Genomic DNA, 22,088 nt, shown 5'->3' with positions numbered 1-22,088 from the left:
ACCTGGAATATAACTTTCAACTATGATATGGTTGGCAAGCTACATGTATTTATCTTTCAACCAGGGATCAAAGACATCTGTAGAATTAGTACTGAAATGTACCATTTTCCTTTTTATTCTAAAGCCTTAGCCAGGGTTAAGCGCAAGCGTAGCGGGAAATGGTATTGATTGCATATATCATCTTTATCTGCAGACAGCAAGAGTGGATAAACCAACAGAGGGAGGAAATCGAGAAGCAGAGAAAACTCCTAGCAAAGAGGAAACCCCCATCCTCCAGCAACTCCCAAGCACCAACCACAAACTCTGAGCCAAAGCAACGCAAAACCAAGGCAGTGAACGGCGCGGAGAACGATCCCTTTCTCAAGCCCAGCCTACCTCAGCTGTGAGTGCACTTGTCCTCCTTACTTGTGGCTAAGCCTAAACACACCAGACGATAGATATCTATGAGCATATATGCCTGATCCTGTAGCTCTCATTAGTCATTTATTTTGTTGGTTCATTCCGAAGGTTGACTCTAGCAGAGTACCATGAGCAGGAGGAGATTTACAAACTGCGACTCGGCCATCTAAAAAAGGTCAGTGTGTAGATGCCCAACCTGGCAGGGCCAGGCAACACGAGCTGACCTTTCATTGTTTCATATGTCACCATTGTTCATCAAGACAATGAAATGGGGATAAGACATCCTGATATATAACCACTATTAGTTTGACTGCCTAGAGATTCTGTGGCTTTTTTTTCTTCTCCAAACCTTATAGTATATTGAATTATTAGCTTTCATAGGGAATTAAGCATCAGACTGATTTCCCTAGACAGACTTTCTACCACGTCAACCGTTAGTTTTTAAAATGACTTGTCAGCCTCGGTGTAGAAGTGGGTTTTGATGCTCTCCCCTCTCCTTGTAGTCAGTCCTCTGATGTTCTTCTTTATGTCTGTTTGTGTGAATCATTACAGGAAGAAGCTGAAATCCAGGCGGAGTTGGAGCGCCTGGAGAGAGTGCGGAACCTTCACATTCGGGAACTTAAGAGAATAAATAATGAGGACAGTTCACAGTGAGTCTGATCACTGGAATGAATCTCTGTGACGTCAGGGCATATGCACAAGGGCTCCTGCTGACAACCATAGATTGTTCAGTGAGGCAGTAATGGCCATGTCGTGGTGTTTTTCACAGTACGTTACAAATCATTCTGGATGTCAGTTTTCTATTCTGCAACTTGAGGTAAAATGAGCCAGTTTTTTTTCACCGACTGGCATTTCAGTAACAAGGTCCAACTTAATGTCTTTATAGGGATTATTCGTTTTTGTGTTGGTGGAAGTCCTGCCATTTGACTTCGTTCGTAATGAGTTGCTTACCCTTTTTTTTCTCTCTCCCGCTAAAGATTCAAAGACCATCCGACTTTGAACGATAGGTATCTACTCCTGCATCTTCTGGGAAGAGGAGGCTTTAGTGAAGTTTACAAGGTGAGTCTATCGGAGTTCATGTGTCATCAGTTGCATCTGCAAGTCTTTGTTTGAATAGACCAGTCAGATTTTTTCTGTTTATTACAGGCGTTTGACTTGATTGAGCAACGGTATGCTGCTGTGAAAATTCACCAGCTCAACAAGAACTGGCGGGAGGAGAAAAAAGAGAACTATCACAAGTATGTTCAACATTAAATAATTGCCACTTTTGCCAGGTTCTGTTCATCAACACTGAAAAGTACGTTTTTAAAAAGCATTGCTCTGCTTTAGATAATTTTAGAAAAGCAGAGTCAGTTTTATGAATTACTGTAGCAATGGCACAGTTTTATTTGTAATTCGCTGGCTTTAAGCCTTTGGTTGTTCTAGTCCGCTTAGTGTCTGGGTTAGCCAATCAGTCATACCTCCACCTCTCTGTGCTCCTACTGTCTTGAGTCATTCCTTTGGTTGCCCATGGTAACACTGCTCACCTTGTTGCAGACACGCCTGTCGAGAGTACAGAATACACAAGCAGCTGGACCACCCCAGAATCGTCAAGCTGTATGACTACTTCTCACTGGACACAGACACGTAAGTGACCCTTCCTCATTATACTGACGATATGTTCTCGTGACATCCTCTCATCACTGCCTTTTACACATTGTTCCTTTATGATTGTCCCTCACAGGTTTTGCACAGTTTTGGAGTACTGTGAAGGAAATGACCTGGACTTCTACTTGAAGCAGCACAAGCTAATGTCAGAAAAGGAGGCCCGCTCCATCGTCATGCAGATTGTGAATGCTCTCCGATACCTGAACGAAATCAAGCCCCCCATCATCCACTATGACCTCAAGCCAGGTGAACAGACACACTTCACACACCGCAGGGATATTATGGTTACCTTTCCATCTGTAAAGAGATCCCTGTGTTCTCTGAGGCTATGTGCTCACTTGTTCTTTTCCAATTTCAAGGTAACATCCTGCTTGTTGATGGCACAGCTTGTGGGGAAATCAAAATCACAGACTTCGGTTTGTCCAAAATCATGGATGACGACAGCTACGGTGCAGATGGCATGGACTTGACCTCACAAGGAGCAGGGACCTACTGGTAGCAAACTGCCACCATATATGGATAAATATGCAGTGTGCTTTCAAAGTATTCACACCCCTTGACTTATTCCACATTTTGCTTTGGTACAGCCAGAAATCAAAATGGATGAAGTCTTTTTCCCCCCTTTTATTTTCTCACCCATCTGCACATGATACCCTATAATGATGAAGGTAAAACAAAGGGATTTATTTAGCAAATTTAAATACAGAAATATGTAATTTGCGTAAGTATTCGCACCCCTTTGCTTTGACGGTCCAATTGGATCATCCTTGACATGTCATTCCAACTTGATTGGAGTCCACCGGTGGCCAAATTGTTTGGACATGATTTAGAAAGAAACACCTGTCTATATAAGGTCCTGCAGCTGACAGTGCATGTCAGAGCAGAAATTCTACCATGAAGCCCATGGAACTGTCAGTAGTTCTCTGAGAAATATGCCTCATCACAATTCTATCTGGGGAAGGGTATAAAACCATTTCTAGAGGTTAGAAAGTTTCTTTTCACCACAGTGGTCACCATCATTTTGGAAAAGACAACAAATATGGAACTACCCAATCTCGGCCTAGAGCTGGCTGGCCAACCAAACTCAGAAACCGGACAAGGAGGACCTTTGTCGGGGAGGTGACCAAGAACCCAATGACCACTCTGACAGAACTACCGAGTTCCTTGGCTGAGATGGGAGTACCTGAGGGACGACAGTCTCTACAGCACTTCACCATTCTGGTCTTTATGGGATAGTGGCCAGACGGAAGCTACTCCTGGGGGGAAAAAGCACATGACCGCATGCCTGGGGTTTGCAAAATAGTATGTGAAAGACATGCTTTCACTTTGTCATTATGGGGTATTGTGTGTAGATGGGTGAGAGATCTATTTTGAATTCAGGCTGTAACACAACTTTGGAATAAGTCAAGGTGTACGAATACTTTCTGAAGGCCCTATCAGGACCAGCACATGATTTTGATGCTATGATGACATATGGACAGATTTTTGTTTTGTGTTCTCTCAAAGGTACTTGCCTCCTGAGTGTTTTGTTGTTGGCAAAGAACCTCCAAAGATCTCCAACAAGGTGGACGTGTGGTCTGTTGGCATCATCTTTTTCCAGTGTTTATATGGAAGAAAAGTAAGTGTTAGAACTGGCTTTATCGACTTGTAAAATAAGTTTTTTTTAAAGATAAGTTAACTTGTCGACTTATTTTTATCTTTCAGCCATTTGGTCACAATCAGTCTCAGCAGGATATCCTGCAGGAGAACACAATTCTTAAAGCAACCGAAGTTCAGTTTCCTGTCAAGCCTGTTGCCAGTAATGAAGCTAAGGTCTGTGGGAGAAGTTGTTCTGAATATTATCATCTGACTGCAATTGTCACTCCTATTTAATATTTTGGGATTGTTTTATGATTTAGCAATTCCTGTATAAACATTGCTTTTGTTGAGACCTCTAGTGTTCATATAAGATAGATCGACATTTCAGCCCCTTTTGAGATGCATTTCTGTCCAGCCATAAGTCATGATAGCCATCATACTCAGCGTCTTGCTCCAATGTTTCATTTAATTGGTTCTGAGTGCTGTCCTTTGAATGATGTCTCCTTTATTCCCCAAGGCCTTTATAAGGCGATGCTTGGCATACAGGAAGGAGGACCGGTTTGATGTTCACCAGCTGGGAAGGGATTCCTACCTGCTCCCTCACATGAGGAGGTCCAGCTCTTCAGGGAATCTGCAGCTGGGCGCTGGTGGCTCAGGACCTGCCTCCTCCAGCATCATCTCGTACTGAGGGCTGGCTGTGCACTGACTGACTGACTGGCTGCACCACGCCTGCAGAGCCCTCTCCCCCACAGGACCAGGTGTGTGGGAGAGGAGCTGCCTGCCAACCAGCGGTGTATGGAAGGCATTTGGACCCTGTAGACTGAATGGTGTGGAATTTGGCCTTCGCCTGGACTGTTCTGGGTTTCAAATGGGTGTTTACTAAAGACATTAATGAATGGATGTTTAAAAGAACATGAGTAAATTACCTTGTGAAGGTTGAATAGAGCACTGCTACAGACAGTACCTTGAATAAATGTGACTAGACACTTGCTGGTGGAAGCCTTACAGGGCCTAAGGAATACCTGGCAGCCCGCCATTTAGAAGAATGAACATGGTCCTGCCGGGGTGATTTGCCTTCTAGGAGTGGACATTCGTGTTTTGTTTTTTTTGTAGGTATGCAATGATTTCACCAATTCGGCTGTATGTTTTTTATTTTCAGAAAGTGTTGGGTTGTACAATTAGCCATGAGAATGTAATGTTTTAGCATATGTGGGAGCTGTCATTTAGGCCCAGGCAGCATACTAATGTTGAATGCACAAAATAACCAAATGTCAATGTACAGAATCCTATGCAGGAAGATTTTAATGAATTTCTTTGAGAGTACATGTATATTTGCTGTACAGAAGACGATTTTCAGATTTCGAACTGCAGCTGTACCATTCTGTACAAATGTTTAAAGGCCCAGTGCAGTGTTTTCCCCTTTGTTTTGTATACACATTACCACACTGAGGTTGGAACAATACTGTGAAATTGTGATAATTATGATGATGCCCTTTAGTGTAAGAGCTGTTTGACAAGACCACCTGAAATGTTTGCCTGTGTGGTGGGATGGAGTTTTGGCCTGCCTGCTGACATCTCCAGGCGGTAAATTAGTTTATAGATCAATAAGAAAGAGTTCCAAACCTCACTGCTAATAATAGCTCGTTTTCAGTTTTCCCCTCCCCACACAGACCACTATCAATTCTTTGGTTCAGAAATTGCTATGTTTTGTTTATGACCACGTTTTCTATTAAAAATCACAGTAAGGTGATTGTTACCCAGAAATGACTTGATATTGAGATAAAAATGGCTGCATTGGACCTTTAACAATTTCTTATTTTTTTCCGATTTGTTTTAAATTTTTGCTGCTTTTGATGTTGCTCTTAATTTTTAGGGCTGTATGTTCCACTCTGGGTACACAATGTACAGTTCTGTAAAAACAATAAATGATGATAAATAACAGGGAATCGCAGCATGCTATACAACATATTTATTTTGGAGACTACGATGGGAGGAGCTCTCCAGTGTTCTGTGACTTGTATGTTCTGATGGATGGATGAAGTTGGGCCTTTCCAGTCAGTGTAGTCCTGACAAGTTACAAAGCATTCCAGTCCCATCTTAAATTACATACAGTGCATTCTGAAAGTATTCAGACCCCTTGACTTTTACGTTACAGCCTTAATCTAAAATGGATTAATCACCCCCCCCCCCCCCCCCCCTCAATCTACACAACCCCATATTGACAAAGCAAGAACAGGTTTTTAGAAATGTTTGCAAATGTATTAAAAATAAACTATGACATTTGCATAAGTATTCAGACCCTTTACTCAGTACTTTGTTGAAGCACCTTTGGCAGCGATTACAGCCTCAAGTCTTTGTTATGATGCAACAAGCTTGGCACCTCTACTTCGAGTTTCTCACATTCATGTCTGCAGATACTCTTAAGTTCTGTCAGGTTTGATGGGGAGCGTCACTGCACAGCTATTTTCAGGTCTCTAGAGATGTTCGATCGGATTCAAGTCCGGGTTCTGGCTGGGCTGCTCAAGGACATTCAGAAGCCACTCCTGCATTGTCTTGGCTGTGTGCTTAGGGTTGTTGTTGCTTTGTTTAGAAGGCAAACCTTGACCCCAGCCTGAGGTCCTGAGTGCTCTGGAGCAGGTTTTCATCAAGGATACCTGTATTTTGCTCTGTTCATCTTTCCCTCTCCTCACTTCTCCCAGTCCCTGCTGCTGAAAACATCCCCACAGCATGATGGTGCCAAGTTTCTTCCAATGAATGCCAAAGAGTTCTTTCATCTGACCAGAGAATCTTGTTTCTCATGGTCTGAGTCCTTTAGGTGCCTTTTGGAAAACTCCAAGCGGGCTGTCATGTACTTTTTGACTGAGGAGCGGCTTCAGTCTGGCCATTACCATAAAGGGCTGATAGGTGGAGTACTGCAAAGATGGTTGTCCTTCTGGAAGGTTCTCCCACCACAAAGGAGCTCCGTCAGTGACCTTCACCAATTGCTCAGTTTGGCTGGGCGGCCAGCTCTAGGAAGAGTTTGTGGTTCCAAACGTCTTCCATTTCGGAATGATGGAGGCCACTGTGTTCTTGGGGACCTTCAATGCTGCAGAAATGTTTTGGTGCAGATCTGTGCCTCGACACAATCCTGTCTGAGTTCTACGGACAATTCCTTTGACCTCATGGCTTGGTTTTTGCTTTGACTTGCACTGTCAACTGTGGGACTTTACCTAGACAGATGTTTCTTTCCAAATCATGTCCAATCAGTTGAATTTATCACAAGTGGACTCAATTCAAGTTGTGGAAAAAGGATGCACCTGAGCTCAATTGAGTCTCATTGCAAAGGGTCTGAATACTTATGTAAATAAAGTATTTCTGTTATTTTTCTATTTGCAAAGAAAATCGGGTTGCCATTATGGGGTATTGTGTGTAGAAAAGTCAAAGGGTCCGAATAATTTCCAAATGCACTGTATCTTGTCTGGCTACCTTTTCTCAATTGTGGCAAAGGAAGAAAGCTATACTCCCAAACCTGTGCTTGTAAAGAACTTGAGGATTCTGCCCTAGCCCAGAGTGAACACCTCAATGTACATGTGTTCCTTGTCGTTGGGGTCAGACAGGACCGATGAGACTGGTCAGCAGGCTCTTCTGGCACTGTGACCCAGTCTGATTATTTGCATGTATGATTGAGTCTATTATCTAATGCTAGCAGTAACTGGGAGCCAGTGATGGGATGGAATTGAAGAAGGGCAATGTTAACATGAGCAGCAGCATTCTTGATCAGCTGTTGCACCAATATTATTTTCCACTGACCATCTAAAAACTTATAGAAAATGTTCAAAGACTCAATACAATTAACACGCAGCAGGCCAACAGAGTGAATCATACCAAATTCCAACACTGAATGGAAATAATTGTTTGAAGCTACTTGGTTTATACAAAAAAAGATACATCCGACAGCAAATATGTTAAATTTGCAGCAATTAACTTTTTTTTGTAGCCAAGATTCACCAACTTGGTAATAGTGAGTGCAAAAGGAATCTGCTCAAGGTACATTGTGGGAAAATCTCAACTGCTTCCTTCTCAAAACCCACTGGAGAAGGTCAGCGGGGCAGGACCTCTGGCATACTCATGATGGGTTGAGAGAAGACGGGATGAGTATGCAATAGAGATTCTCCCATAGTCACGTTTCATTGTGGTCCTACACTGACACCCTGTGGTTTTCAGCAGTAAAGTACCTTCATTTTTACACCAACCAAAGAACTACAAATGGAAGTATGAGAAGTCAATGCTGCAGACAAGAAAAATAAATCAAATTATTCAAGAAAGGGATGTCTCAATTACACACTTTCATTCATATTATTTTTTTGTACAACAAAAATAAAAATACATCCGCTTTAGCCTGTTGTAATGCAGATCTCTCACAATAATTCTCACATTTCTGACCGTCCATCGTTCTTCCAAAGACCCTTGCTGTTGTTTCAGCCACCAAGGCTGCATCCCGATTCTCCACCCTTTTCCCAGAGTGTACACTCCCCATCGTGGATTTAACAATGGTGGAAACTTCTCCAGCCAAAGAAATGTACAAATATACACACACTTCTGGAAAAGGGTGGATAATTGGGGATGCCGCCATAGATTCAGGAGTACAACAGAGCGTTTCCAGATTCTTTCCTTGTTGAGTTTTAAATGCAGTAGATCTTGTCGGTAAATGGTTCTCTGCTAGGAGTCAAGTCGCTGGTGCTTCTCTAGGTTCAGAGGAAGCCACTGGTGTAGGGAGGAGTGTTTCTGTCAATGTGTCACTGACCACTGGGGCTCTGGAGGGGGATGTTGCGTCCAGGATGAGGGTGTCTGCTCATTGGGAATTGCCGCTTGCGGAGCTAGGTGGGAGAGTGAACTCTGATGGAGTTACACCTGGGACCAGAGGCAGCTGGGAGTTGAGCATGGATAGGTTTAGGGGAGGAAGAGGGGCCAATGGAGGGAAACCTGAGGAGACAGGTGGAAAGTTACAGCAATATTACTAACAACAGTATACAAATATCCATAAACCTACATCTTAAAAACCATCAAAGAATCTTGAAAACATTGACATTACCTGCTGGTGGCATCCCTCCAATAACTGGTAATGATGACACAGTGCCCAAGTCTGGTAAAGTGACATTTAAATTTGCCAGTTTGTGAAGGGGAGGTAGGCCTCCGGGTAACGACATTAGACCTGTGCAGGACATATGAACAATGAAATACACCAAGCCACAAACATAATACATGCATCATATTGTTCCCAAACTAGAACCGTGTCCAACAATGACCTGATAATGTGGTAGCAGGGATGACTGGAGGTATAGTGCTTAGCAGGTGGCTGACTTGGCTAGGCAACATTGGCACAGTAGGTACTCCTTGGACAAAGATAGAATCCATTATTAATAACTAATCTCTTACTTGGTGATATCAAGTCTGTAAGCAATATGCGTCTCAATGAAAAGTAGTGATACCTAGCATACCTGTTGGAAGAGCGCTCGGGACAGTGAGAGGAGCTGAGCTGACTGACAGGTCAAAGAGATTTTGTTCTAACCCAGTTGGAGCAGAAGGCACTGCAGATTGAGAACTGACAGCAGAGAGCTGAACCTGAGGAACAAATGAAAACTGGGATCAACACCCAGTGCTGTAAAATATTCTCATTGCACACAAATTCCTTCACGTGACTGGCAGATATTGGAAGTGAAAAGAAGTAGGTCATTTACAAAAATGTCTTACCTCCGTGAAGCCATCCTTAAGTGGGGAAACTGGTTCACTTGGAATATGTCCAGGGAAACTGATGTTCTTACCCTCTTCAAATGTATGTGTGGGTATCCTGTGCAGGTAGCCATAGCCAATCCCACAGCCTAGGCTGAAGAAGGGCACAGTGAGTATGTGTTCTATGGGGCAACCTATAGGAATTTCTGCTAAATGAATTAACAAAACGTCAATGCCATACCTGCCCTCTCCACCCCATTCAAAGTTTGGAATGATAACCACATCGCGACAGTTGTCCGTGTCAGTGTTATACACATACAACTTAAGCCCTTTCCCTTCATGCGTCTCAATGAGGGAGAAGAGATCCTCAGACTGTGGGGAAAAGTTCAGACAAAAACCATAGTCCAACACTACATCAACAGCTTAGTGTAGGGAAAACATCATTGAAATGACACTAAAGAAAGGCATCCCACACACCTCGTTCATGACAGTGTCTGCACCTATGACATAGTCAGTATGTGGTCTCAAACCAGCCATGGCTGCAGGAGAGTTTGGCTCCACTTCCTAGGGACAAGAAATAGAATACAGACCAAAATTATAAACACAGTGTGCCGTGAAAAAAGTGTTTTCCCTCTTTCTAATGCTCTACTTTTGCATATTTTTGATACTGCATGTTATCAGATCTCCAACCAAAACCTAATATTAGATAAAGGGAACCCGAGTACACAAATAACACAACAATGACATACTTCCTCAATTTATTTCATAAACACCCAATGCCTCTGTGAAAAAGTAATTGCACCCTTACACTCAAAAACTGGTTGTGCCACCTTAAACTGCAATGACTACAACCAAATGCTTCCTGTAGTTGTTGATCAGTCTCTCACATCACTGTGGAGGAATTTTGGCCCACTCTTGTATGCAGAACAGCTTTAACTTAGTGACATTTGTGGGTTTTCAAGCATGAACGGATCATTTCAAGTTCTGCCACATCTCAATTGGGATTAGGTCTGGATTTTGACTAGGCCATACCAAAACTTCAAATTTGTTGTCCAAAAAGGTATACTTTTGAATCATCTGTTCATAGAACATTCTTCCAAGAGTCTTGAACCATCCTGGTGCTTCCTTGTGCTTCTTTGAAAACTTTTGTCAACTTTTTGGACGACATGGGTCCATTTATGTCTGCCGAAAACAAGACACTGCATTCCACAATAAGAACCTTATACCAACAGTCAAGCATGGTGGTGGTAGTGTGATGGTTTGGGGATGCTTTGCTGCCTCAGGACCTGGACGACTTGCCTTAATAGATGGAACTATGAATTCTGCTCTGTATCAGAGAATTCTACAGGAGAATGTCAGGCAATCTGTCTGTGAGCTGAAGCGCAGCTGGGTCATCAGCAAGACAATGATCCAAAACACACTCAAGTCTACATGAAAATGAATCAAATGCAACACATTTGAAATGGCCTAGTTAAAGTCCAGACCTAATCCCAATTGAGATGTTGTGGCAGAACTTAAAAACGAACATTTCATGCTTGAAAACCCTCAAATGTCACCGAGTTAAAGCAGTTCTGCATACAAGAGTGGGTCAAGATTCCTCCACAGCGATGTGAGAGACTGATCAACGACTACAGGAAGCATTTGGTTGTAGTCAATGCAGCTAAAGGTGGCGCAACCAGTTACTGAGTGTAATGGGGCAATTACTTTTTCACATATGGGAATTGGGTGTCGCATAACTTTGTTAATTAAAATCTGTAAAATAAGTATATTTTTTGTTATTTGTAAACTCAGGTTCCCTTTATCTAATATTAGGTTTTGATTGAAGATCTGATAACATTCAGTATAAAAATGTTTGCAAAAATAGAGAAATTATTAAGGCAAATACATTTTCACAGCACTGTATATCGGGTCACTGCAAGTCTTCACATCAACACATTTCCAGTTTTACATTTCTTCATATGTGCAGCTCTAAACGCCAAGGCGATTCACTCACCAGAACATGCCACACATTCTCATTGGCTCCTTCGAAGCTGCAGAATCGGATGCTGACACCCAGAAGCCCCTGACCTCCCCACATGTTGTTGGGTGTGACTGTTGCCTCCCTCAGCTCAATCGTCTTGCTGCTGTATACCAGAATCTTGATGGGTTTCTCCACATTCACCTTCAGCAAGTCTTTAAATGTGTCATCATCTTTGTTCTGACAAAAATGTGCAGATGTTAAAGTGTATCATCACCTGTAAACAAAGTTAGTCCACCTATAGGTTGTCTTGTAACCCTGACTTTGAAAATAGTTGAGCTGCAATGGGATCTGACAGCTTCAGGATGTAGATAATTTGAGAAATGACAGTTTACCAATCTTGTGTAGATAATTTGAGAAATGACAGTTTACCAATCTTGTGTAGATAATTTGAGAAATGAGTTTACCAATCTTGTGTCACTGACGGAAATAATAAAGTCAAAGAATGGTTCCAATCCTGCACGATGCCCAGGGGAATTCTCTTGCACCTGCAAATTGAGACAGGATTTTTGTGCATGACATATATAACATGATATTCATATTGCCCTTAAAACATTTAAATCACCACACTTTTACAGCTAACACACAGGTGCAATGCCCTTTGCAAGTGTGTTCTGAATTGAAACGACATCCCACCCCCGTCATACACATTGACAGACCGGTTGCTCGAGTCAAGCGACGACCTGGCACTAGTTAACAAACTAATTAACTAGTTATCCAAATCAGCTTGCACAATTTTACTCGTCAGGCATTGCTCTGTTTAATTGGTTAGACTACACCGTTTTTTTCCCTGAACGACAAAACGTGGTGAATTACTCACATGGAGCACATAAAATACACACTGACATTCTACAGCAACCTGATGACAGCAACAACATTATCGTTATTCACACTCATGACAAGCATTTATGTGTTACGTTCCCATCATCAATTAGCCCAGTTACAGCTCGTGGTTTAGCATGCTACTAAAGATCCATACCCTGAGGACGTGATAACCTTCGGATCCTCCTCCAGGTATTTCGATGCTCTGTGCACCCCCCATGTCTCATCAAACCCTGGATATTATTCTGGTGAATAAATCAGTGTAGCTGGTTAGACACAGTAGCTAACACTTTCCCCCGGTTCCGGGATGATGATAAAATCAAGATTTTTGCCTACATAGAAACACTTCCGGTACATTGTAAGAGAGAGTTTGGCATCATCTAAAATACTAAAAAAATACTAAAACCTTGTATCTTTCCTTTACCATTTGTGTTCAGTGTGTTTTTTATATATATATTTTTTCTCTACTTGACTTCCCAAACCCCAGCCTGGTCTTGGTCTGTTTCGCAACCGTTCCCGGAAGTCTCGCGATATTGTGCCTCGGTGTTTAGAATCTGTGCTATGCATTTATGCAATTTTATATGCTCTTATTTTAAGGTTACTTAAGGTCACTTTAAAGAAAAAACGGTTAATGTTAAGGGTAATAGAAGGTTAAATCACCCTGAATTGGCTATTTGATATGTTTTGGAATGAGAGTGGAGCTGATGAAAGCAGTGTATGCTATGGTGTCTAGCTCATGATTGGGGAATCATCACAAACAGGAGCCTTATTAATCTGTCTCACGTATTCCATCGTGTTCCAGGCTTTACGTATTATGAGAAAGGAATTTCATGTTGAACAATTGGATGATAGACAACATAAATGCAATGTGTTTTCCTCAACAAACTTTATCAGTGCCTTTGTCCATTGGGGCAGCAACCACACATTGTAAATGAAAACAACAACATCGTTGTTGATGCCATAGGTGCTGGATGGTGCTGTCTAATACAATCACTGGAATGAGTATGGCATACTGCTATCATTTTAGAACAGGAGTGGAGGAGGCTGAGGTAAACTGTAAGGAACATGGCTTGCACAAACAGATTAACCATATCAGTCCTGAGACCCCAGCAAAAAACAGCTTTTCGTTTATCTGACTTTCATTTATCATCAAGCCCTCATATTTAGCCTCACAATTAATTGTTTTACCATTTTATTTTCAGGAAAGCCAGGGCTATAAGTAGAACACAAAATAATTTGACATTCATGAGTTTTATTGACAAATGTCAATTAAATAAATAAGGTCCACCAAAGCAAAAACCTGATAAAAATTCACTCACCAGAACATGCCACACATTCTCATTGGCTCCTTCGAAGCTGCAGAATTGGATAAAAATGCATTTATATGAACGCTGTAAGTACAGTAATTATTTTCTCAGTGGGAAATGAATATCCGACTACTGACAACTGTGTGGAGTTTGTGACAGAAATTATGTGAGTTCATTACAGTATTATACAATGGGTGGGTCTAATCCTGAATGCTGATTGGTTAAAACCACATTCCAGCCATTAAAATGCCAATTTTCTCTTTTCCATCTGACTGCACAATCCACTACCTCATACGCCCAGCCAGACAATTTATAAACTTATCCACTATAAAAAGCATCTAGACATAATCTCACATTTCTTTTAGACTAACATTTAGTTTTCAACAGCGGAGATTTGAACCGTGCTGTCTGTCTCTCAGACATTTGCAACATTGTTTCAATATTCAAATTAGATCTCCAGCTGTCCCAGAGTAATAATGAAGGTGTCGGGAGTCGGAACGAGACAGACAGACCGTGTTTCTCAGCCAGTCTAAATCATGAATCAGCTGGCATAATTTTTATGAATATATATACAAAAAACATGTCAATTGAAAAAAGGTCAAAAGAAACAAAGTGCAGCTAGTTTGCAGTCTTTCCAGTTTCAGTTTAATGTGATTGTGTTAGCTGTATTGTTGGCTAGCTCCTCTGAGCAGCAGTATCCTTAGGAGAGAGCACATTTTCTATGCCAGGCGAAATCGCACCTCATTATCCAATCAAATCAAATTTTATTGGTCACATACACATGGTTTGCAGATTTTAATGCGAGTGTAGTGAAATGCTTGTGCTTCTAGTTCCGACCATGCAGTAATATCTAACAAGTAATCTAACAATTTCACAACAACTACCTTATACACACAAGTGTAAAGGAATAAGTACATACAAGTGTAAAGAATATGTACATATACATTTATGGATGAGTGATGGCCAAACAGCATAGACAAGATGCAGTAGATGTTATAGAGTACAGTATATACATATGAGATGAGTAATGTAGGGTATGTAAACATTATATAAAGTGGCATTGTTTACATTGATACATTTATTACATCCAAATGTTAATTATAAAAGTGGCTAGAGATTGAGTCTGTATGTTGGCAGAAGCCACTCAATGTTAGTGATGGCTGTTTAACAGTCTGATGGCCTTGAGATAGAAAATGTTTTTCAGTCTCTCGGTCCTAGCTTTGATGCACCTGTACTGACCTCGACTTTTGGATGATAGCGGGGTGAACAGGCAGTGGCTCGGGTGGTTGTTGCCCTTGATGATCTTTTTGGCCTTCCTGTGACATCGGGTGGTGTAGGTGTCCTGGAGGGCAGGTAGTTTGCCCCTGGTGATGCATGTGCAGACCTAACTACCCTATGGAGAACCTTACGGTTGTGGGCGGAGCAGTTGCCGTACCAGGCGGTGATACAGCACAACAGGATGCTCTCGATTATGCATCTGTAAAAGTTTGTGAGTGTTTTTGGTGACAAGCCAAATTTCTTCAGCCTCGAGTTGAAGAGGCGCTGCTGCGCCTTCTTCACCATGCTGTCTGTGTGGGTGGACCATTTCAGTTTGTCCATGATGTGTACACCGAGGAACTTAAAACCTTCCACTGTCCCGTCGATGTGGATAGGGGGGGTGCTCCCTCTGCTGTTTCCTGAAGTCCACGATCATCTCCTTTGTTTTGTTGACGTTGAGTGTGAGGTTATTTTCCTGACACCACACTCCGAGTGCCCTCACCTCCTCCCTGTAGGCTGTCTCGTCGTTGTTGATAATCAAGCCTACCACTGTAATGTCGTCTGCAAACTTGATGATTGAGTTTGGAGGCGTGCATGGCCACGCAGTCATGGGTGAATAGGGAGTACAGGAGAGGGCTGAGAACTCACCCTTGTGGGGCCCCAGTGTTGAGGATCAGCGGGGTGGAGATGTTGTTTCCTACCCTCACCACCTGGGGGCGGCCCGTCAGAAAGTCCAGGACCCAGTTGCACAAGGCGGGGTTGAGACCCAGGGTCTCGAGCTTAATGACGAGTTTGGAGGGTACTATGGTTTAAATGCTGAGCTGTAATCGATGAACAGCATTCTTACATAGGTATTCCTCTTGTCCAGATGGGTTAGGGCAGCGTGCAGTGTGGTTTTGATTGCGTCGTCTGTGGACCTATTGGGGCAGTAAGCAAATTGGAGTGGGTCTAGGTTGTCAGGTAGGGTGGAGGTGATATGATGCTTGACTAGTCTCTCAAAGCACTTCATAATGATGGAAGTGAGCGCTACGGGGCGATAGTCGTTTAGCTCAGTTACCTTAGCTTTCTTGGGAACAGGAACAATGGTGGCCCTCTTGAAGCATGTGGGAACAGCAGACTGTTCAGGTACATCCTGTTTCCATTGATCTTCTGTAAGATGTTTCTACAACTTGATTGGACAATTGATTGGACATGATTTGGAAAGGCACACACTTGTCTATATAAGGTCCCACAGTTGACAGTGCATATCAGAGCAAAAACCAAGCCATGAGGTCAAATGAATTGTCCGTAGAGCTACAAGACAGGATTCTGTCAAGGCACAGATCTGGGGAAGGGTACCAAAAAAATGTCTGCAGCATTGAAGGTACCCAAGAACACAGTGTTCTCCATTATTCTTAGACTACTGCGCCACTTGGGAGCCCAAGGCACTGCATCTCAGTGCTAGAGGCGTCACCCTTGAGGCGTCACCCTTGTTCAAATCCAGGCTGTATCACAACCTGGCTGTGATTGGGAGTCCCATAGGGCGGAGCACAATTGGCCCAGCGTCATCTGGGTTTACCCGGTGTAGGCCGTCATTGTAAATAAGAATTTGTTCTTAACTGACTTGCTAGTTAAATAAGGGTTAAATTAATCAAATAAAAAAATATGTATTCTTAAATGGATGAAGTTTGGAACCACCGAGACTCTTCCTAGAGCGGGCCGCCCGGCCAAACTGAGCAATCGGGGGAGAAAGGCCTTGGTCAGGGAGGTGACCAAGAACCCGATGGTCACTTTGACAGAGCTCCAGAGTTCCTCCGTTCAGATGGGAGAACCTTCCAGAAGGACAACTATCTCTGCCACACTCCACCAATCAGGCCTTTATGGTAGAGTGGCCAGACAGAAGCCACTCCTCAGTAAAAGGCACATGACATCCCGCTTGGAGTTAGCCAAAAGGCACCTAAAGACTCTCAGACAATGAGAAACAAGATTCTCTGGTCTGATGAAACAAAGATTGAACTCTTTGGCCTGAATGCCAAGTGTCACATCTGGAGGAAACCTGAAACATTTTTCAGCGGCAGGGACTGTGAGACTAGTCAGGATCGAGACAAAGATGAACGGAGCAAAGTACAGAGAGATCCTTTATTTTTCTTAAATTGTTTTTACACCTTTTTCTCCCCAATTTCGTGATATCGAATTGTTAGTTACAGTCTTGCGGACTGAGAGGTGAAGGTCGAGAGCCATGTGTCCTCTGAAACACAACCCTGCCAAGCCGCACTGCTTCTTGACACACTGCTCTCTTAACACGGAAGCCAGCCACACCAATGTGTCGGAGGAAACACCATACAGCTGGCGACCGGAGTCAGCGTCCATGCGCCCGGCCTTCACAAGGTGTCACTAGAGCGTGATGGGACAAGGACATCCCAGCCAGCCAAACCCTCCCCTAAACCAGATGACGCTGGGCCAGTTGTGTGCCACCTCATGAGTCTCCCGGTCGCAGCCGGCTGTAACACAGCCCGGGATCGAACACGGATCTGTAGTGATGCCTCTAGCACTGATCAGTGTCTTAGACTGCTGCCCCACTCGGGAGGCCTACAGAGAGATCCTTGATGAAAACCTGCTCCAGAGTGCTCAGGACCTCAGACTGGAGCAAAGGTTCACCTTCTACCGGAAAACGACCCTAAGCACACAGCCAAGACAATGCAGGAGTGGCTTCGGGACAAGTTTCTGAATGTCCTTGAGTGGCCCAGCCAGAGCCCGGACTTGAACCCGATTGAACATCTCTGGAGAGACCTGAAAATAGCTGTGCAGCAACGCTCCCCATCCAACCTGACAGAGCTTGAGAGGATCTGCAGAGAAGAATGGGATAAACTCACCAAATACAGGTGTGCCAAGCTTGTAGCGTCCGAAGACTTGAGGCTGTAATTGCTGCCGAAGGTGCTTCGACAAAGTACTGAGTAAAGGGGCTGAATACTTATGTAAATGTCATATTTCTGTTTTTTATTTTTAATAAATTAGCAAACATTTCTAAAAACCTGTTTTTGCATTGTCATTATGGGGTATTATGTGTAGATTGATGAGGGGGAAAAAACTAAATAATACATTTTAGAATAAGGCTGTAACGTAACAAAATGTGGAAAAAGTCAAGGGTTCTGAAAACTTTCTGAATGCACCATAAATGTCACTATAAGTCAGCTTAAACAAATGCAGCTACTTTGTTGTTATTCTCGCTACACTGCTTGACGTGACTGTAACTTAGCCGTAACTTGCTAGTTAGCAAGCGATAAGAACATTGCCAGCCAGTATGGCAATGGAACATTTAGAACGAACGACTGGGTTGCATCTCTGGTAACCGTACCGATAGAACGAATGACCAGACACCTTGGGTATTAACCTTACGTTTGTGTCAGAAGAATATTTTGTGTAAGGATGAAATAGTATGAATAATCAAAATAACGTTTTTGTGGTGATACAATAAAACAGCTAAGATGAATCAACCAATGTGGAGGGCCGTATAACCATACCCCAAATGTAGAGGGTTGCTTGGACAGTGAAGTGAATCTCTCAATATCAGAGATTGGGTCTACTAATCAATAATTAACATTCTATTACTTATAGATCAATGACCTTTATTTGTTCTTTAAAACATATATTCATATACCGGTATTGATTAAGCAAATATATTAACTTTAAAATTAAGCTTAACCTTTTATTTCTCTTACAAAGAAGGAGATATATGAAAGGATTCAAGTATGTTGCTTTCTGTACTGTATGTTAGGCTAGGCCTCTACAAACTGTGGTTGTAAAAGTTCCATCTTACTGGCCTTTCGCCATTGTAAGGGGGAAAATGCATCATACTGGGATAAAAATCTCCTCAGCGGAAGGATATCTTTATGCTCTGGTTTTGAGGCCAAATTACCCCCACTTCAAAGGATTACACCCATCATAGACTAGAAAGAAATAGTCATTATCTGCCCTCGTCCTTAAACATTATGTTGAAAATGGTCTCTGTCGATAATGCTTTCAAGGCTGGGAGGGCAAGAATCATACTAGCGTACTATGAGTAGTATTTTGTTGAAATATCACCACCATTACTTATGTAGCAATGACTCTGATAACAAACTGTAAGAATTAAAGAATGCTTAATCTGCATTCCTGGTCAGAAATGTATACAATATGTGTGCCTGTATGTGCATACTGAATTTACAATTTAACTCAGTACTATGGTAATAATATTTGATTTATACATATGATTCATATATTTTGCTACAGTATTACATTTGTGACATTAAAATTGTTGTCCTTTTCACTTTTAATCACTGAAGAATTCTCTGTCTACAGTGACGCTATCCTACTAGAAGTAAATAAATAAACTCAGTATTTCACTCGCAGCTTGCTGACACCTTAAGTCCCTGCAATCATCACTCCTCTCAGGGCCGCTCTATGTGGCTGTCACAGATTTATATCCATTCAGTCCTCCAAGTAATTTACAATGCAAGTCTGGACTAGGGAATCTACTATTCTTAGTATACATGAAAATACATTCTTACAGCACTATAAAATATACTCTGGGGAGTTTTTAGGACACGGACTTGGACGTTTTGTAAGAGTCAACATTTTATGGTGTATATTACTGAAGAAGGACCAAATAAGTTTGGGAATGTCAATACTAGCTAATGCTAAACATTGAAGCCTGTAAAATAAATGAGTATATTTTAATTATGAACTGGCAATAATCTGGGCAATAAAATTACTATGTACATAGAGAAGATTACCAATATCTAACATTATGGCAATGTTTAAAATACACTTTAGAACAGAGCAAAAACATTACTCGTCTGGGTTAAACTTGGCAGTCAACGTGCTGGATCCTTCAGCGTGCACCACATGGCAAACAGCTGTGTCTTCTCTGGATTGCCATGCTGACCACACCAACTGCCTGGCCTGGCCTGGCTCCGGCCTGTCATGATGGCGGATGGACCTTCCAGAGCTGTGCTCGCCAACCATGATCTCTTTCCTGTCTGTCTTTGGCTCTCTGCTTGTAGTCCAGTTGTGAAGCTAATGAGAGCCTTCCAAATGCATTCTGACAAAGCTTAGTGATTGCAGACATAATCAGGCCGAGTGCAAAAATGAATAGAATTGTGCACTGCAGCGGGTTTGTATTTTAATGACATAAACTTAATGAATCCTCTGTGACAGGTCATTATCCCGGGGAAGAGAAAACTGTCAAAATAAAGGGAGCCTGTGGTTAGACAAGCTGTATAATCTCACCGACATACTGTGCTGGGAGGCAGAGATAAAGTGCTCCTCAGAGAGAGGGGGAGGGGGGGGGGGGTGGGGGGGGTGTTTAGCTGACAGTTCAGTACAGGTACCTGCTGGTGAAATGTTTATCACACAGACTGTTTATTATTTTCATTTCAACCACTGACACCGTGTTCCCTGCCAGGCCAGTTCATGGCTCGTAGTCAGTATACGTGCAGTACCCTGGAAGTGTCAGCCCTCCTCATGTTAGAAACAATTAACAATTAACATTTAACAATTAGAGTGAGGCTGAGCACTGCATTACTGTCACATTCCGTGGGTCGTCTTGTTTCTTTAAAGCACACGATAGTAATCAGCATGCAAGGCCTGGTTGCAGTGTAATTGCTCTTGGCAAACACTAATTGCCTTTAGAAACTGTCCAAGACAGACATTTACTAGCAGTCTTTCAACTTTAACAAGAACCCCATTAGGAGTTCAGACGTTATAGCCGGAGAGATGAGCAAGTTGCTGTTGATGCATTGTTCATTCTTCTATTTATACATTTGCTTTCTCCCAAGACAGATCAACGCTTGCACTGGGAGTGAACCACGAGGTCAATAAGAGGATGCTATTTAGATAATTGTGAACTATTATCATTGCTTTAGGAGTGAAAGGCCCAGGCCACCGGTTTGATAATTAATCTCAGCGTTACCATCACTGCTAAAAACCCTTTAGAGAGTTACTGCCATGTTTGTATATCTGCTAAAGATTAAATTAATAAACTATGTTGATTTAAATAATACACTCCTCTCCACTTGGCCAAGATATGTGTGTGTGTGTGTGTGTGTGTGTGTGTGTGTGTGTGTGTGTGTGTGTGTGTGTGTGTGTGTGTGTGTGTGCGTGTGCAGACAGACAGACAGACAAAAGGGGGTTGTGTGGCAATGAGCCTCCATCAATATCATCATCATCATCACCATTTCATTAGACTAGCCGCGCACAATGGGAATGTCAGTATCTATCAGGAACCTAATGTGGCAGTGATTCCCGGAGGTGGAAGATAGATCTGGCACATCAGGAACCCAATGACTAGACTCATGGATATATATGAGAGGAGAGCTTTACAGCTGAGAGGGGATGGGGGGAGAACCCCGTTGTGGGGAGAACGTCTAGGACCTGAGTGATCATATGAGGACACTGGAGGTGCAAAGAGATACCAGATGAGATGAAACTCACTGCTATGGTTAGGAGGAAAGATACTGCATCTCAGACCTGAAGCACAAATCAATATCTCACAAAATCAATGGAAAGATTGTATAACAAGCACATGCAACCAATACCATAACTATCAGGAAATTATTTATTTAATGAATAAAAACCACTTGGAGACCAGAGGTTCAGCTACATTAAAAGCCCAATGCAACCATTTTTATCTCAATATCATTTCTGGGTAAGAATTACGTACCTTACTGTAATAGTTTCCATTAACATTTTAAAAAAGAAACAAAAATAGCTATTTAGCAAAAAAATATTTCTCAAGCAAGAATTCTGCTAGGACTGTCTCAGAGTGGCCTGAGTGGGGAGGGGGAGGGGGAGGGATATATAATCTGAAAACTAGCTGCAGAGAGGTTTGGAACTCTCTTTGTAATTGGTCTATATTAACTTGTCACCATGCAATCCAAAACCCTACCCATGCCAAACCTGCTGATTAGAAGGTCCTGTGTAGATTGTATTTTCAACGGGTAACTATCAGGAAATATAACACTGATCGAATTTCTTCACACTTTTACAGTGTTCATTTAATCAGCTGTTGTACAATATGATTACAAAAAATAGTGAAAACTTCATTTTGACTGCACTGGGCCTTTAAGTTTGATTGTACCTTGGTGTTGGTTCATTTTCTGTTGGACATGAAAACTAAGCCTCTTTAGGCCCACCATCCATCTCCTCATAGGCAGTGTATTGGACACAGAGAATCATAAGTTGTGGATGGTGTGAAATGGAGGGTGGTCAGCGACTCAGACAGCAGGCATTTCACAGTCTGGTGTTCATAGACAGTCTACCCCCAGAGACTGAGAAAATGGAGAGGAAATCAGCCATGCTTGTTATTTTCAAACGCCTGCTTTGGACTTGTTCAA

General features: G+C 42.3%; 2 protein-coding genes across 2 annotated transcripts in view; one reads left to right on the top strand and one right to left on the bottom strand.

Annotated features, from left to right (window-relative positions):
• The window catches only part of LOC139398026 (serine/threonine-protein kinase tousled-like 1-B), a 32,135-nt gene extending 26,221 nt beyond the window's left edge, over positions 1–5,914 (top strand). The window contains exons 13-23 of the mRNA XM_071144279.1: positions 194–382; positions 508–574; positions 952–1,049; positions 1,377–1,458; positions 1,546–1,637; positions 1,936–2,025; positions 2,123–2,292; positions 2,406–2,541; positions 3,553–3,664; positions 3,751–3,858; positions 4,142–5,914. Coding sequence (XP_071000380.1) covers positions 194–382; positions 508–574; positions 952–1,049; positions 1,377–1,458; positions 1,546–1,637; positions 1,936–2,025; positions 2,123–2,292; positions 2,406–2,541; positions 3,553–3,664; positions 3,751–3,858; positions 4,142–4,312 — 1,315 coding nt within the window. The 3' untranslated portion in view covers positions 4,313–5,914. The remainder of the gene's footprint in view (positions 1–193; positions 383–507; positions 575–951; positions 1,050–1,376; positions 1,459–1,545; positions 1,638–1,935; positions 2,026–2,122; positions 2,293–2,405; positions 2,542–3,552; positions 3,665–3,750; positions 3,859–4,141) is intronic.
• A 2,386-nt stretch (positions 5,915–8,300) lies between these two features.
• LOC139398035 (Golgi reassembly-stacking protein 2-like) lies at positions 8,301–12,481 on the bottom strand. Its single transcript, XM_071144284.1, is given in 11 exon segments — positions 8,301–8,555; positions 8,558–8,586; positions 8,696–8,815; positions 8,910–8,996; positions 9,102–9,225; positions 9,355–9,487; positions 9,575–9,705; positions 9,811–9,897; positions 11,327–11,530; positions 11,758–11,838; positions 12,330–12,481. Coding segments are annotated over 11 exon segments (1,134 nt in total). The 5' UTR covers positions 12,393–12,481; the 3' UTR covers positions 8,301–8,480.
• Between the last annotated feature and the right edge of the window lie 9,607 nt (positions 12,482–22,088).

Source organism: Oncorhynchus clarkii, chromosome 3 (assembly GCF_045791955.1).
Source record: "Oncorhynchus clarkii lewisi isolate Uvic-CL-2024 chromosome 3, UVic_Ocla_1.0, whole genome shotgun sequence".
Lineage (NCBI taxonomy): Eukaryota > Metazoa > Chordata > Actinopteri > Salmoniformes > Salmonidae > Oncorhynchus > Oncorhynchus clarkii.
This window is presented reverse-complemented; position numbering and strand designations above follow the sequence as displayed.